Genomic DNA, 17760 nt, shown 5'->3' with positions numbered 1-17760 from the left:
GATAATCAAATCAACTATTCAAAATAAGACCACAGTGAAATAAAGTACATCCATATATCTCCTGTTCCAGAGCCTACAGTCACTGCAGTTTCGTTTTTCTCCTCAGAAACAGACTTAACCATAATAATAAAATATATTTGTTGGCCACCATAATATTGTGAGAAAAAAAATAGCTGAAGAGGCATTTTTGTCCCTGTGCTCAGTACAAAGCTAGAGTAAGGGTCACATTCAGTGCTGACCACTGGTGGCTTACTGAAGAAAAATCTGTCATCTTCAACGCAAGTCCTATTTGAAAAAAGTTTACCAACTCTATGTTCACTATTCAAATGTGCACTTTTAGACAAAAGAATTAATTCCATCCATTCCTGTTCCAGTAACACGGGAGATTCTATAAACTGCATCCTAAGGTTCTGCTGAGTCCTCGAGTCAAACACAAAGGCTCTACAGACAGTATATAGTGGGACATAAGCTGAACAATGCAAACTTGAGGCAAGAATTATGATTTCCCCCCTTAAGTGACAATACTCAACAAATACAAACCTAATTTTCATATTTCGTTTTTTATTAGGTTTTTTTTCTTCTGGTAGACAGTACATTTGGGAATTATACTGCACCAGGCATAAGTAGTAAGAGTTCTACCACAGGGACATTTTGTATTCAGAATCCAATATAAATATTTCTAGTCAGACATTTCCATGGCTACAGATATTTGGTTGCTTGATTTATATGCATAGAAAGAAACAGTTGTCATAACTGTAAAAAGCAGTACTTAACAAGTACTTTTAAATGATTGGAACAGTTTTCCTTTAATATTACAATACTGCTTATTGGTTTGGAAACTAGGTCACCCTACATGATGTTTTGATTTTTCTCAAAGGCATCATGAGTACTCTGTTTATTCTTTCATTCCTGCATTTTTAACCTTCTAGTTGAGTTAGGGACCATTTAATCAGAAATCATTGTAGCACTGTAATAAAAAAAGCTCTGTTAAGAGTAGATTATATACCATAATGATTTTCATACTTCTTTTTATAAAAAAGGTATCTGGAGGCTCCGAACAGGCACATGCATACTCAAGGTAAAAGGAACAAAACATACAGGAGTCTGCTAAAGCACAAAACTTCCTTCTGGTCCTCACTGCCTTCAAATAAATACAAATATTTAAAAAACAAAAACAAAACAAAAAAGAAAAACAAACAGAAAACACCCACACTGTGATTTAAAAAAAAAAAAAAAAAAAAAAGTCTCTTCCATGTCCTGGAAAGTCAGTCTCCAGGAACTCCTCCCGGGCTTTGAGATCAGTCATCAGTCTTCCGGGCCAGCCTACAGAAAGTCCAGTTGTGCTCCACTGTGTTCTCGTTGGCCCGCTCACTCATGTGATGCACTCGGGTGTTGCGGATCGTGAAACCTTGTTTTGTAATGTATTCCATCAGGTGGACCCTGAGAGAAACTTCCTGGTGATAATCACAGGGTCCGAAAGTGAAGGAAACCTGGCAATCTCTGGTGTCCATCATGTGCTTATTCCACTTCGTGAAATGGTTTGAGATACCTTCTAGTAAGGAATGGACCTTGGTGGTGATGGTTAACTGTGTTATGATGACAGCTACTGGATTAGAGTACTTAGAAAGCTTCCGAGTACTAGATAACTCCACAACTTCTTCAAAAGTATCCATAGGATACAGAGGCTTGGGGTCATTGAGACATTGAATCAAGGGCTCAATCTGATAAAAATCTGCTTCTTTCCGAAGCAGATCAAATTCCTTAAAATCCAGGGGTAAGGTCAACTCTGAAGTTCTTAAGAAGTTGAGGACATAACGGAAAAGAGGTCCATCTCGATCAATGAAGTAATTGCCTTGAGGGTCTCGAGCTGTGGGGAAGTCCCCCCCAAACATAGCTCCAAGCATGGAATCCGGGTAACGCGTCAATGTGGTGAGAGACGTTGTATACAAGTGTCCACCTACATTTAACGTGACTGGGTCAGTCATCTGAAATTTTTAAAAAACGATCAGTCATCTGAAATTTCTTAAATCCTAACTTTGACAAATTAAGAAAGTTAACAGTAACAAGCAGCAAGGCAAGAGATTCCTTCAGACTATAATGTATTCAGCAATCCTATCATGCAAAACAGCTTTACTGTCAATGATAAACCTACCCAGATGAAGGGATCTAACATTTTCTTTCAATAGGAAAAGGATAAATCTAATTCATTAAAGCCTTACACTAAAAAAGAAGAGCATGACTTCCAAAGCCACTTAATTTCAGGCCTAGTATCTACAGAGAAGTTTTTAGGGCAGAGTACACTATGGGAAGAGAAAAGCCAAGCTATGTTATGCTCACATAAGTTTTTTTCTGATTACCTTCCTTTTTCTTAAGTCAATTTAACACAAAATAGAATAAAAATGATCTGATAGTATAAAGATACCTACTTTCAATACTTCTTTCGTTTTTCCCACTCAAAAAAGGGGAACAAATAGTAAAAATTTATTTTAAAAATAAAAATTTGTGCAGACCTAATCTTTATAACTTCTCCATGGAAATAAAAGTGCCAAATACTAAATTAGAATACACAGTTAGTCAACACCATCTTATATACTCAAAGGCTAATAGCAGCTTTCAAATTTTATAATCCAATCATGTGTTCACTCTTATAATAATGCTGCAATTTGGCCTTTAATTTTGAAAAGCAAGCTCCTCTAAATAATACATACTTTACCTTTTAGATATTATATGTAAGGAAAAAAAATAAAAATAAAGATAAAAGGACTTCAGGTACTAGACAAGTGGAATATTTCTTACCAAAGGAAAACAGGAAGACATTCACACTCAAAAAAAGTACAAGTGGGAGAAGTGGCAGCTTCTCAACCTTTCACTTCCCTAACACAAGAAAATATCCTCTGTACCATTACCTACTAGACCATTTTAATAGTCACGACTCTATGAAGGAAGAGTTTTAAGAGCAACATACTTTAAAGACCAAAAAAAATAGTATGCTCTCAAGTAAGTCATTATAGAAACTTACTTAGTTCATATTGACTTTGCTTACATAAAAACACCAAATTAGACCCCAAAAAATAAACTAAGAGGGGATGGGATGATGTATCAATTTATAATTTTCATTCTTACAAGATGTATTATACCGAAGAACACAGAAGAAGGGGGGAAAGACACATACAAATTATCTGCCAGCCTTCAAAATGCATCTGCAAAAGCATCTTACCATATAGCCCCAGTCTCCATTATCCATCTGCTCCAGCGCTGCGTCTTGGGGAGCCCAGGTTCCAGGGAAACTTGAGGAGAAGAAAAAGACATATAACAGAGCATGTAACTATGAAAAAAGAAGGATTTTCCCACCCAACAGAGCAGACAGCTACTCATCTTTGCTCAGTCAAAACGAGCTACAGGGCAAAGATCTGGAGAAGAAAGCATTCCTCTGCGACTGTCCACACATAACTAAAAGATTGACAATCTTTAGAGAAAAAAAATTTTCCTATGCTTAGGGAAGGAAGAAGAGCCTAGTAAGTACAGCAGTCATTCAAATTCTATCTGCTCTGAAAATTCAATTTTTACAACTTATACAGGAGAACATTACAATTAACTGTTTAACCCTAACCTCATAAAACCTACAATGATCCTTATCAAAAAGGTGATTTAAGGAAAGGGAGAAAGAGAAAACTTTTTTATCCATTTCAGCCACAGAAGCTAAACATCTCAGTAAAAGCCTCAAAAGCCCTAAACCTCCACAACACCAGCATCAATTTCCAAGAGAAAGAGATCAGAATGGTGTTTCTTTTTTAACATAAAAAACACTAATGATACTTTTAATAATGACATATTTCATTTTGTACAATAATCAAAACAAATAGAAAACAATTTAAATGCCAAATCATCAGAGCACAATTTGGGACAACCTTACCAATCTGGTTGCAAGTCACTCAGCCGGCACTTAGGGAGAACCAGGCTGAAGACATTGATAAACATCCAGATACTAATGATGCCAGTTTGAATTTATTTTTATCTACAATTCAAAAGCACTTAAAACACTTTCCCAGCTACAGAATTGCTTTAGTCAGTCCCCTCTCACACATATCACTCTCCAAATCAACCGGCAAAGCAAACTGCAGAGCAAATTTCAAAAGCTCTGGCAAGAGACAGTAAGAAACATGAACTTATCGGTATTTATCCAGGAAAAGCACTGGCTTTTTTATATGGTCTTTGAACAGATTCACTTTTCCCACTTTTAGAGAAATCTGGCACACTATTCCCAGAACAGGCCCTGGCTACAGAAGATCACAAAGGCTCTTTCTCAAAAAGGTCACTCAGGCATGTAGAGAACATTTGCATAGCACAGCAGGGGATGAAATCAGAGCCTGAAGCATCTATTTTTCCACCTTGCACATTCTTCAAAGAAAACAAGCTAAAATGTGGACCAGACAACGTGCAGTCAGGTTTAATTCTCCATACTCAGCAGCTGGATATAGATAGATCTCCACATGCTATAGGGTGAGAAATGGAACAAATGTTCTATTCAGGGGGTTGTGACAACCCTGCATTCCTCTGACTTGCTTGGCAATATCTGAAGTAAACAGAACCAAGTAAACAGGTTTTATCAATTTACATTATGAGCATCTGATTCAGTTACTGATACAACAGACAGATAAATGACTGAGTGATTTAAAAGGCCAGTCATCCAGAAGTTCTGGTAATAGACTTATCTTTGGCATCTTCCCATCACTCAAAGTTTTCATTCCTGACAGCCTCAAAAATTATTCAGTCAACCAACATTTATTATAGGTGAACTTGGTTGCGGGGGATGGGGGGGCGATGTGCAATGTAAAGACACAGAAATAGGAAAGATACAATCCTTGTCCTCATGGAGCTTCCTACCTGTGAAGAAAGGCAACATGCAACAACTGTACAGAAAAGTGCTACATAATGGATGGACTAGCAGAGGCCTTCAGGAAGAAAAAGCAAGAACATTTCTAAATGGGCCAACTTCAGGAAGAGCTCACTCAGGAGGACTTTGCAGGTATATCTGGACAACCCAAGAGGAGAAGGGATTCCAAAATGAAGAAATAAATAAAAAGAGATGAGCCTTTTTCTCCCACAATATTCCTGTAACGTAAGCCATGCATGAGGGCGCCTGGGTGGCTCAGTCGTTAAGCCTCTGTCTGCAGCTCGGGTCACAATCCCAGGGTCCTGGGATGGAGTCCCACATCGAGTCTCCCATCAAGTCTCGCATTGGGCTCCCTGCTCAGCGGGAAGCCTGCTTCTCCCTCTCCCACTCCCCCTGCTTGTGGTCCCTCTCTAGCTGTCTCTCTCGCTGTCAAATAAATAAACTTAAAACAACAACAACAACAACAACAAAACACTTGGATCTTCTGACTCCTAGTCTAGATCTTTCTATAAATCCCCTCTATGGGTAGAAACTGAAAGAACAGAATCCAAGAAATAAGAAACTGAAAGGATTAATTTTAGACCCCCCACCAGCAGGTGGATTTTATTTACAAATTTAACAGTAACTCAGTCTAAGTGAGCAGTCACAATGGGTTTGTAAAAATTCCCCTGAGGCAAAATAGCAAGAACCTACTCACTAGTGTGACTGAAGGCTGGTGTCCTCTGCCTTAAGTGAAGCAAAGAACTCTAATCCAGGAATATACGAATGATTAAATGAGAAATGGGAGACCAAAGACAACAGAAAAAAGTCAGCATCAATGTTACAGCTGTTAGGCAAGGTCTGTCCACTATTAATCCTTTTCCCCCTTTTATACTGCTAAGCCAAAACAATATAACTTCTTAAACAATCATAAAAAGAAAATTAGATGATGCCTTTGAATCTGTTCCACGGCAAAAGCCCAGGTTCTGTTCTGATACAAAGATGTAATGAAACCTCAAGCTTAATAATTCAAGAAAGCAATTAACGGGAATCTATATAAGCCCATGTTTCTTAAAAAGCACCCAAAAGCCTCCCTACATTTGTGTATAAGATACAGATACTCAAAATAAAATGAAGTTACTATAAGTCACTCCCAATAACAATAACTAAACTGTCCAAAAAAATCAAATTGTTCACTAAGAGCTCTAAGGGGAAAAAAAAGTATTGATCAGTTTAAATGGTTTTTTTTTTGTTTGTTTGTTTTTTTTAGAGAGAGAGGGAGAGAGAGCAAGCACAGGCAGACAGAATGGCAGGCAGAGGCAGAGGGAGCAGCAGGCTCCCTGATGAGCAAGGAGCCCGATGCGGGACTCGATCCCAGGACGCTGGGATCATGACCTGAGCCGAAGGCAGCTGCTCAACCAACTGAGCCACCCAGGCGTCCCTGATCAGTTTAAATGTTATCCCTACTCCTTACTTCTAGACATCCTCTGTGGAGATGCTTAATGCTTAGGTACAGCAAGAAACAAATAAAAAAAAAAAGCAGTTAGATTCCTGGTCATCCAACAGCTGGATAATCAGCTTCTAAATTGATGACTATTAGGAACATCTCAGAGATAATACAGATGAATGAAATAAAACATAATCCTAAAGAATTTCCGGGATAGTGTCAATCTCTTCTACAAATCATTTTTCAGAGCTGCTAACAATTAGAAAATGATTCGTTTGCTTTTCGTCATCTCTCTCTTCTGGCACAGTCTCCAGTGGAGGGCTTAATGAGAAGTTAAATGACCACAAGACAGGCAGCAGAAGGACGATCTTGAAATGGGCATCAAAGGGACCTGTTTTACTTAATGAAGACAAAGAAAAATCAAATATTCCAGAAAATTTGCCAGGAATAGAGATTATGAAGGTAACAATGAAAAAATATTTTCTTTAAAGTGACTCTCCTTATTAAAGATCATTTTAAACGGCAGTGAATGCAACCAAGCACAATTATAAAGTTCAAAGAAAGGCTTCCAGCCCCTGAAAATCAGTCCTACCTGAAAATATCTGACCTTCAGTGCAAATAAAATTCTTGTGGAAACTACTGGCTGACCATTCCCAAAGAACATAAAGAGTACTGAAAATTCACCCACAGTTAAGCTTCAAAGGTTAATTATGACTAGTGTGTAAATTCTGACAGTGTAATTTTAGCGGCTAATTAAGCCAAGGAAAACACATACTAAAGAATTTATAAAAGCCTTAAAAGAAACTGCCAACAATTTTCTCAAGTAGCAAATCTGAAAAATGCACAACCCAACAAGTTAATAACCTAAAGAATAACCGAAGAACTCAGGGCCATTCTCCTCATCATTGCAAAGCTGCAATCAGCTTTTGGTTATTAAGTAGCTAAATCTACATAAATATTCTGGGTTTACCATTTCTGCTACAGACTAAAACTGAGTTTTCTCTCAGGCAAAAGTCCTATTCCTATATTAACAGCCTATCCATCAGAATACACACCACCAAACTCAGATAAATAAAAAAAAACCTCAAACTACTGCCTTCCCAAAGTTTCCAGGTAGCCCCTGTAAAATGTTTTTCTACTGAAATCTTTGTGTCTGGCACTCAGAAAAGAAGACTCGATAAATTCTATCTACACATATCTTCAAAATGACTTTTGGTATGGAATTCCTCAGTTCTTGAAACATGGGAGTTTGAAAATGAAAACTTTTTATAGTAACTAAAGGACTCTAAAGGAATCTTTTGGGTTAACATTCACATATAGGCTGATACTAGTAGTCAGGCACACAAAGAGAACATGTTAGGGTATCCTTAACCATACCAACGCAGAAACAGATTGTTTTTCCTAAAATTAATTATTTTTTTCTCTCTCTAGTCTCCATGTAGTCTAGAGGAAAGGAGGTCTAAATTGAAAAAATGACCTTAATGCTTAAGAGCTGTCACAAATAGTCACAAAATTAGAAGATTCCTCTTACTCTCAGTTTCTACAAAATACAATAGGATAATACCACCTTCCCCAAAATAATGATACCATTTAGGCATAGCACAAAGGCAACAACTGACCTACACGGTAACAGATCAGGACTAGGGTTCCAAAGTCACATGCAGGTCAGTGCAGACGAAAGAGAACTGGTTACTGGTGAGGATCTGTATCCCCCTTCTGTTCCTTTACTAATTATGAGACCCTGAGGAAATCTCTCCTTAAGCCCAGCTTTTTTGCAGAATACGAGAAAATAAGCAAGATCATGAATAGAAAACACTGGCGAGTATTAAACGTGAAAATACTAATGGCAGTAGCATAAACAAAATTTCTGTGGTAAACTGAGAAACTTGAGAGTGTGAACACAAGTAATTTAGAACCCTGGCATGGAAACAAGACAAATATGGAAGAAAAAGCCTCTTGATTTGCTTCCAGTCTTCCCAGGTCCTCCTTTCTTCAGAACTCCACAAGGCAGAATTACAGGTAAGGGGGAGCAAGATGGCTTGTATAGAGACCACCAGACATCTGAGTTCTTGATCACAGAAGGAACTTCCCTAAAGCATGACTCAGGATTATCTCTAAGGTAAAGCCAAACCCAAATACGTGTGTTCTGTTTTAAACAGACTCTAAATATCAAAATTCAAGACACACTGAGGGATCTACAGAAGGATTCACCCTAGGATTCCTTTATGTAGGAATGCTTTGGGTAAAACAGGATTTATGAACATTTCAATCATACAAATCTTAAGAATGGCATCTGTGGCAGTCCTCACCACTCAGTCTTTAATATCTATAGCATTACATTAAATGAAAATTAGTATGGACTGATAGTTCTCACCCGAAGAGCAAGTTCTCTCCAACTACCAACCCTGCAGATAAGAAGATTTTCCTTTTCCCAGCCACACATTTGTTCATTTGAAAATATCAGTCTTGGGCTCAGGCCTGTGCTAAATGCTGTCCTCTAGCTTTCTTCCTATTCTGAGATCACACTTGGACATTTGTGAGGGGAAGGAAATAAATATGTCAAGAGGAAATGGTAAGAGATACCTGGGCTACCCCAAACATTCTTGGCCAAACCAGGTCACCCCCGGTCTGCCTGCCACTCAAACCTCTTCTATCACAAAGTCCTAAAATTGGATTTATCAACTTGTTCCAGAACAGCTATACTTGAACAGAAACATGATAACTTCAGCAGAATATCCAAAGAGGATCTGTTTCGTTTCTTCGGTCCCACCCTCAGACACAACCTCCACCACTGTCAGCCCAGCAGGTGCTCCAGGGGCTCCCCATTACCACGGTCATTTATCACTTCTGACCATCAACCATTAAAAACGCCAAGATAGGGGCGCCTGGGTGGCTCAGTGGGTTAAAGCCTCTGCCTTCGGCTCAGGTCATGATCCCAAAGTCCTGGGATCGAGCCCCGCATCGGGCTCTCTGCTCAGCAGGGAGCCTGCTTCCTCCTCTCTCTCTGCCTGCTTCTCTGCCTACTTGTGATCTCCGTCTGTCAAATAAATTAAAAAAAACAAAAACAAAAACGCCAAGATACACAAATCCGGGCAGAAAGAACTCAGCTGCACTCACAGAGTATCTTTGAGGGCAGGAAATGCCCTAAAGAGGTGCTCAGAAGCCCTGCCACAGCCTTTAAATTAGGGCAAACGGTGGCTAATAAGCGCCACCCCCAAGACAATCATTTTCGGGCAAAACTCGAGGTGTCCCCGTCCGGGCCGTTCTTCCCTGTTGCCTGTAGCCAAAGTGCCCCCCCCACCCCCAACCCGGCCCGGCGTGGGACACAAGATGCTCTGGGCCCGGGCAGGGGGCGCGCCCCGGTGTTGCGAGCTCTGGTCAGCCGAAGCCGCACGTCCCCGCGGGGCGGGCCCCGGAACCCGCCCCAGCCCCGCCGCTCCACAGCGGGCTCGTGCCAGCCCCGGAGCGCGCCGCGCCGGCTCCCCACGGTGCCCTCCGCGCGGCCCGCCACCGCCCGGATTCTCCTTAACCCGCTGCCCCGGCCGCTCCGCGCGGGCTTCTCCTTGTGGCTGGCCCTCCCGAGCCCCAGGCCACCTAGCCCTGGGCCCGCCCCCACTCACTGCGCGGTGGCGGCAGCGGCCCGGCCGGGAGATGCCGGCTGCCGGAGAGCAGGAGCGCGAGGACGAGCGAGCCTGCGCCCAGCGGCGGCGACGGCGGCGGCGGCGGTGGCAGAGCGGACGACTGAGCCCGCGCCCGGAGTTGCGGCTCCTGCCGCCCGGCGCGGGCGGCGCCTTCCCAGCAGACCAGCGGCGCCACAAGTGCGGGCGCCCCCTAACGGCGGCTCGAGCTGCAGGCCAGAGGGCCAGGAGGCCGAAGGAGCTCAGCGGGGCGCAGCCTGGGCTGAGCGGTCAGGCCGGCTCCGCCGCAGTCCCGAAGGCCCGCCCCGAAGCCGAAGCCCCCGCCCCCGAAACACGGAGCCCGCGTCCAGAAACCCGCCCCTTCGTCCCGCCCCCGACCGCAGTTTGGAATCAGCCCAGCCCCTGGCATTTTTCCCTGCGTCCTCGCACTCGGGTGCTCACAGCTGTTTCTCTGTTTCACGAACACGCATAGGGCCCCGACCATGTACAGCGGCCACCCAGACGGAAGGGGGTCCTAATGAAAGAAGAAAAGAGACAAGACCCACGAAAATAGCAAAATAATGACAAGTTGTGATTCTGGGTCTTGGGAAGTACAAGGTTGGAGGAAACGGAGTATAAGGGGAGGGGCCTGTGCCTCACACTCGGTGGTCAAGAAAACCTAGACGCCCTGCCTGTGACCCTAGGGGGAAGCCACCCTGTGATAAGGTCACCCATCCGGCCTGGTGGGCATGGTAGGGAAGGGCAGCCAGCCCTGAAGGGTCGCCATGGGCAGCCAGGTGGGGTGAAGGGGAGAGCTGACTTCAGCAGAGAAAATGACCAGTGCAAAGGTCCTGAGGCCTAAAGAAGCTGGCCCTAGTTGAGCTGGTGCGGGTACACCGCTACGGAAGCCAAGGCTGCAGAGGCTAGGGAATTACCTAAAGTCTCAGAGCGAACTGGTCCGCAAGCATAGACTTCCCAAATTCCATTCTCTTCCCGCTAACCAGATCTCTGTCCTGGTTCAGGCGGGACCAGGTAAATGATATTGGTTTTGTCCTTTCCCCGTCTACACCAGGATAACCCCTGGCCTTAGAAACTCACCTGTTTTTCATGTCCGCATGTGCCAGATTGGCTCTGGGGTTTAACTTTTTTTCGCATGATCATCACAGCCAAATCTGATAATTTGGTTTTTCTCCAAAAACTCAAATCGATAGATTGAATGAATGGCATATGTTTCATCAACATGATTGAGTGCTGTATTATCATATTCAAAAAGACTAGATGAGGATACAGGGAAATGTGTATGAAAATAAGACATGCACAAAACGGTATATGTGGTATAGTTCTAATATTATGTTTAAAAAACAAAAATATACATAAACAAAAATTTTGAAGAAAATATGTCAAGTCATTGGTCATAGTTCTCTAGGATGGGATGTTAGTGGTTTATTCTTAATGCATTTCTGAATTTTCTGTATTTTATAGAATGCATAGATATTGAATTTATAATCAGAAAATATGTGTTTTAATTTTTACAAAAGGAAAACACTACCAAAATTACCCAACACTCAGATCTTCAGGATTTGGTGCCACTGAAAATCCAGAACTGCCCCCTGCTTGCTGGTATCCTTTAAAGAGTTACTTCCCTTTTCCTCAACTAAAAACAGAGGAATTAATTTTGTCAGTTGTTTTCTCAGAACTATTCCTATATATCTCTTGAAATGTTTATTACTATTATAAATTATATTTTCAAATATACATCTTATAATATATTGATGATTACTGAAATGTGGTTGGTTTTTATATAATGTATCCAGCAAACTTGGACTCTTTTTTAGCTCTAATAAGCTTAGAGCCTCTCTTGAATTCGCTGTTAAATAATCATAGAGTCTGGAAGCAATTACATTTGGTATCTCCCTGTTCAGCCTTTATTTCCTGTTCCTTGTTTTAAGGCACTAACTAAAATCTTCAGCACAATGTTGAATAGCAATGATGACACTGGGCATTTCCATCTTGTTCTTGACTGCTTCTAATATGTTACCTTTAAAAAGAGTGTTAGTCATAGATTTTTGATAGATACCTTTTATGAGGGTAAGGAAGCACTATTCTGCTTTATTAGGAATGGGTGCTGAATTTTATCAAGCATGAGATTTTTTTTCCCCCTTATCCAGTGGTGGATTTTATTATATTAAACCGTCCATGCATTCGTGGAATTAACATACCTTTGATGATGTGTTATTTTTTTGAGATAGTGCTGGATTGCATTTGTCAATATTTTATTTAGGGTTTTTGCATCCATATCTACAATGAGATATGCCTGCTAATTTCCTTCCCTCTTCTCTCCTTATCTGGTTTTGCTATCAAAGTTACATGAGCTCATAAAATCAATTAAGGATGGGTGTCTGTTCACTACACAGCTTATATAAGAGTGTGATTTTTCTGTAGTTTGGATTTTCTATAGGATTCTCCTGCAAACCATCTTGGTTTGGGAGTTGGGGGTGGAAAGTGTTTATACTGACACCCCAACCCACAATATTCAATCTGGCCTCAGTCTCTCCACCTAAATAGCTCTTGTGGGGCCACCAGGAATCTCCTTATTGCTGAATCCAAAAGAACCTCCTTAGCTCTCCCCAACTCAGCACCTCCCACCCCACAGGAAGGGATGCTGTTGACCACACCCTCCAGGAGTCAGCCTCTTCCCAGGCCCTGTTCTAGTTTCCCTCCTTCCTCTGCAGCTCCTCCTCTCAGACTCATGGCAATGCTCCTCCTCTTGCTTTACCTGCCCCTTCGCCCAGGTTTATGGCCAAGGCAATCCTCTTCTGTCTACCCATCTCTACGGATTGGCTGAGCCACCTCCACGGATTCCATTATTGTCTCTAAGCCAAAAGATTCCCAGATCCATACCTCCAGCCCAAAGTCTCTCTCCTGAGCTCAATCCACAGATATTACATATTCTGTGGCCCCTACCCTGCACCAGGCACTGTGCTAAGTTTTTTGCCCTCTGGATCAGTTCTCTATTGCCACATAATAAATCAACCCCAAATTTAGGGGCTCAAAACATAAAGCATTTCTTATCTCACAGTTTCTATGGGTCAAGAATTGAGAAGAAGATTAGATGGAGAGCAGATCTTACAGTCTAGATGTCAGCTGGGGCTGTCGGCTGTAGGCTGGGCTGGGGCCAGAAGCCACTTCTGAGATCACTGGAGTAGTTTTTAGCAGGAAGCAGTGGCTCTTCTTCACCTGAGCCTCTCCCAACAACATGGCTGCTGAGGTGTCCCCCAGTGCCAGTGATCTAAGAAAGAAAACACAGAAGCCACTGTGTCTTTTTTTTTTTTTTTTTAAGATTTTATTTATTTATTTGAGAGAGAGCAAGCACAAGAAGGGGAAGGGAGAAAGGGGGAGGGAGAGGCAGACTCTCCGCTGAGCAAGGAGCCTGACCTGGGACTTGATCCCAGGACCCTGAGATCATGACCTGAGCCGGAGGCAGACACTTAACTGACTGAGCCACCCAGGCGCCCCAGAAGCCACAGTGTCTTTTATAATGTAGCCTTCAAAGTGGCACACATGTAGTCCCTTGGTCTCACAATGTGGGAGGGCGCCACACAAGCGAATCCCAGGAGGCCGGGATGACTGGAGTATCTTGGAGGTTGCTCACCACACCCTGACAACTCCGAGGACAGACTACTCATGTCATCCCAGGGTACAGATGAGAAAACTAAGGCAAGGTGAGGGGAAGTCATTAACCAAGGCCACACAGCCAAGTGTGAGAAGAAAGCTTTGAACACCAACTCTGCTGGGCGTCCCCTGGTTCTCTCCTCCTGTACACCCTCCTCCGATGGCCCACCACCAGCTTCTTCACCTTCTTCATGTGCAAACCTGAACCCAGTCAGTTTGCCACCCCCAAACCTCTCAAGTCCCCAGCTCAGCTCAGCAAGTGGTGCCACCGTCCTCCCATCTGTCCAAACCAGAAGCTTTGAGTCACGTCTGCTCCTCCCGCCCCCTCACTTCCCAGTGCTGGGTAACCCAGCCCTGCCAAGTCTTCCTCCTCAGCGCAGACTGGATCCATCTCTCCTCCTCTCTTCAGCTCCAAGCCACTGACTTGTCTGCCCTGGACATCTGCAGGAGCCCCCTCCCTCATCACCCTCATTCTCTCTGCTCCCACACTACCCATCCGTCCTCTTCTCTCCTGCGTGAGTCACCTTTAAGAACACAAAGTTGGTTGTGTCTCCCTGCCTGCTTTAAACTCCTTCAGTGGTTCTCATTGCTTTCAGGATCCAGCCCAGATTCCCTCCAATGTGATCTGGCCCCTGCTCACCTCTCCGGGCTCTTCCTCTGCCCCTCTTCTCCTCAGCGCCCTGGCCCCTTAGGCCACATTTCAGCATCCAGGACCCACTGTGAATTTTTTTACCTTAGGCCCTCTGTTATGCTATTCCCTTAGTCTAGAACATTCTTCCCGCAGCCCTCAGCACGCCTGTCTCCTCATCCTTCAGCATATTGTCATCTCCTGACCTCCCAGCCAAGCTGATGTCCCCCAGCTGTAACTTCCACAATGTCTGTCCTCTCTCCCCACCTCACTGCCTCTCAGCTGAACCGTGAGCTTCCTGAGAGCAGAAGCTGCGTCCATCTGGCTCAGAAGAGCACCCTGTGTGAGCAGAGTGTGCCTGGCACTTAGTACCCACTCAGCAACTATGGGCCAGTGTGGTGCATCCACTCCCTCCCTTGCCGCCCCTTGCACTCCATATTCCAGCCCCTAGATAATGTTTGGTTTCTCCAGTGAAGCACGGGATCCCTCACCTCCAAGTCTTGGCACATGCTGTTCCCTCTGCAGGAATGCTCTTCCCTCCTGTCCCTCCATTTACTCAGCTAACTCCTATCTATATCTTCATCAGGAAACTAGGGATGAAAATACACTATGCCCAGTTGAATCTGGATCTCAGATAAATAACAAATAATTGTTTTAGGAAAATTATGTCATTAATATTGCATTAAATACAAGGGTCCTTCCTGTATTTCATCTGACAACCTCCAGCAGGAACCAGCATGAGTTCCCTCCTCCTTTGGGAGAGTTCCCTGATCTCCACTGCTACCACCTTAGGTCCACGCACTCCCCAAAACCTGGGCCCCCAAACCACACCCCTGCCTGCCCCCACTGAGCATAAAGCTCACTCTGTTTTGAAACCGACCTAGAATGTGACCTCCTTTGACAGAGAAGACCTGTCTCAGTCTTCAAAGTGAGTTTTCACCTGGGACTGACCCTGGCCACGGAAATGGTCAGTAAGGTTTACTGAGCGAGGGAATGAAAGAGCACAGAAGAGATGAAAGTAAACAAGATGGAAAAAGGAACCAGCAAATGAAACTCGGCCCAAAACACAGGATGAATCTCTGGGGTGCTGACTGCAGTCAGGAGCTCCTCTTCCCACTCCACCTCTACCCCTTGCCTTGTCTCTGTCAAGGGGGTGTCTACCCACCCTCACCCCCAGCTTCAGGAAGCCTTAGGATTGGTGGAGCAGAAATACAAAAAGAAACAGTCTTTCCCTTCAGGGGTTTTTCCAAAACAGTCTCTTGAGCATTCAAATGGGAGGGCCTATAGGGTACAGAAAAGGGGTGGGGGTGGGGGACTGTATGCCTCCGCCTTAAATTAGAAAGACACTATGAGGAACCCCTCGGTGGGGAGATGCCCTGCAAAGTTGTGGGGTGCTGCTCCACTGCTCAGAGAACTACTGAACCTCCATTCAGCCCACACATGGCATTCCAATGACCTTCCACACTGCTCCTAGGGATCCCAGAAGGTAAGGAACCCTAGAGCAACCAATTGCATTGCTGAGCTCTTTCCAACTACCCCTCCTGGAGAATTCTGAATAGCCAAGGAACTGGCCAGTAGAGAAGTCCATCCACCCACCTGTCTTGTTGGTGGGCTCCTTCTCTTCTGTGTGTCTCTCTCCCTTTCTTGCCCTCAGTCCGTTTTGGTCCTTGTACCACTGGTTTCACCAGCTGAGGTTCTCCTGGGGCAGCTGAAAGGCATTCCTTAGCCTTTTGCTCAGTGGCTGCCCCAGTTGAGAAATACATTTCTAAACCACCTCCCGACTCCACCCCTGGGGACCAGTCCCAGTCCCTCTGCACACATACCCCCAAGCCTCCAGGCCAGGCCTTTGACACAAGTGAGCCTTGCAGCCAGTACTTTTCAATGCTTCCCCCACTCCCAGCCATGGAGACGCTTTGGTAAGTTTGATGAGAGCATTTTTCCTTTTTATAAGGTTCCTAATTACCTATTATTTCTGATCTTCTCTTTAATCAGCTTCCAGAACTCTGCTGGGAGCTACAGACCCAGGGGGAGGAAACTTGTTCTCACTAGTGTTGAGAGAGAGGCCCTGTGGTTGTCCTTGGATGTCACCATCCTCTTCACCATTATGACACTGTAATTAGAGAGAATGGATCTGCCATTAGACCAGGAATCTGAAGCTCTGGCTTCTGTCTCTTTAGTCCCATGGGTGTCTCGGCGTGCCCCATCTGAGAATGTCAGGGGCCTTGAGAGTCCAAAGGGAATAAAGCTACCTGACCATTGCTTGGGCAGCTGGCAAGAGAACCCCCAATTCTGAGTTCTCATACTCCCCGACAGCTTAGCGCTCTAAATGCCTGTCAATAACACATTTCAGGCCTTGGTTGTCTTCCCACCTCATTCCTAATCCAAACCACTTCCTCTGCATATGTTTGTTTATCCACTTGCGAAGCACAGCTCCTGCCTCTTCTGCTGGATCTCTCCAGGTCCTATCGCCTCTCCTTCCCACCCTAGCTAAGGTCCCTCTTTCCCTACATCTTCCTCTGATGCCCACCCCCCAACCCTCAACCTAGTGAGGGGGCATCCATGCACCCCCACCCACCCACCCGTCCAAATGCATTGCTTTTGTCAAGGAGTTTTTTGGGTCTCTCTCTGAAATAGGGCTGTATTACCTTTAGAGAGCTCCTATGTTTTGCACAAAGTGCAAAAAACAATAGTGGTAAAGCTGCCACAGAGTGGGATCTGTTAACGTTCTAGGAGCTTCTGAAATAAAAGGTCTGATTAAATGGCAGGAGTGCTATTTTAAACCTATTAAAATGTCCCTCGGGTTTCATGAGGAAGGTAGGGGTTCAAACACCTCAATGGCTAACAGTGGATCCATTGTTATCCCAGCAAAAATGTGAGCATCATGGAGAGAAGTAACTATAGTAACCGCGTGAAGAGCCATGATTCGGGCTTCGGAATTCTGTTACACATGTCACTTATCTCCTGTCACTGACGTCAGGTCCCGAGACCTAGCAAAGCACACTGGGTGGGACCCCAGCTTGCTTTCTGGCTGTCACTCAGCAAAGCTGGGGGGCTTGGACCCACTCAGGATTCCCCCAGCCTCAGTTTCCTCAACTGTAAAGTGGTGTAAGACAACATCTTGGCAGGGTTGTGGGGACAATGAAATTAAAGGATGAAAAGCTCGGGTAACGCAGTGCCTGGCGTGAGGTCGGCACACAATAAATTGGTAGCTCCTATTATAATAACTAATTGCTATACTGCTGATTCAGAAAGATAAATATAGAACTGAAACTCTGGCGGGCAGCAGGACTGGGCTGTGAGAGGGACATTTTGAAACTGAGGATTTGACTGTTCCACCAAGGCCTCTTCAAACATCCATTTATTTCGGTTGCAAGTTGAATATTGTCCACATTGATAATTGCTATGAATAATTAAGAAACAATAGCTTCCGCTGACATTCTTATAGCACTTGTGTGATTAGCTAAATGTCTTTTTATAACCCTTCCTGTCCTAAGACACATAAAACCCAAACCCCTCACATCAT

At 44.0% G+C, this 17760-nt stretch overlaps 1 protein-coding gene across 1 annotated transcript; it reads right to left on the bottom strand.

The window, feature by feature from the left end:
* Nucleotides 1-1249: 1249 nt before the first annotated feature.
* On the bottom strand, nucleotides 1250-10029 carry LOC111144055 (potassium channel tetramerization domain containing 6). Its single transcript, XM_022498140.1, has 3 exons — nucleotides 9941-10029; nucleotides 3218-3287; nucleotides 1250-1985 (listed from the first exon to the last, which is right to left on the bottom strand). The coding sequence occupies exons 2-3, from the start codon at nucleotides 3242-3244 to the stop codon at nucleotides 1299-1301; spliced, it is 714 nt and encodes a 237-aa protein (XP_022353848.1). The 5' UTR covers nucleotides 3245-3287; nucleotides 9941-10029; the 3' UTR covers nucleotides 1250-1298.
* Nucleotides 10030-17760: the final 7731 nt, after the last annotated feature.

This window comes from Enhydra lutris, unplaced genomic scaffold (genome assembly GCF_002288905.1).
Source record: "Enhydra lutris kenyoni isolate GAN:26980312 unplaced genomic scaffold, ASM228890v2 scaffoldscaffold10, whole genome shotgun sequence".
Lineage (NCBI taxonomy): Eukaryota > Metazoa > Chordata > Mammalia > Carnivora > Mustelidae > Enhydra > Enhydra lutris.
This window is presented reverse-complemented; position numbering and strand designations above follow the sequence as displayed.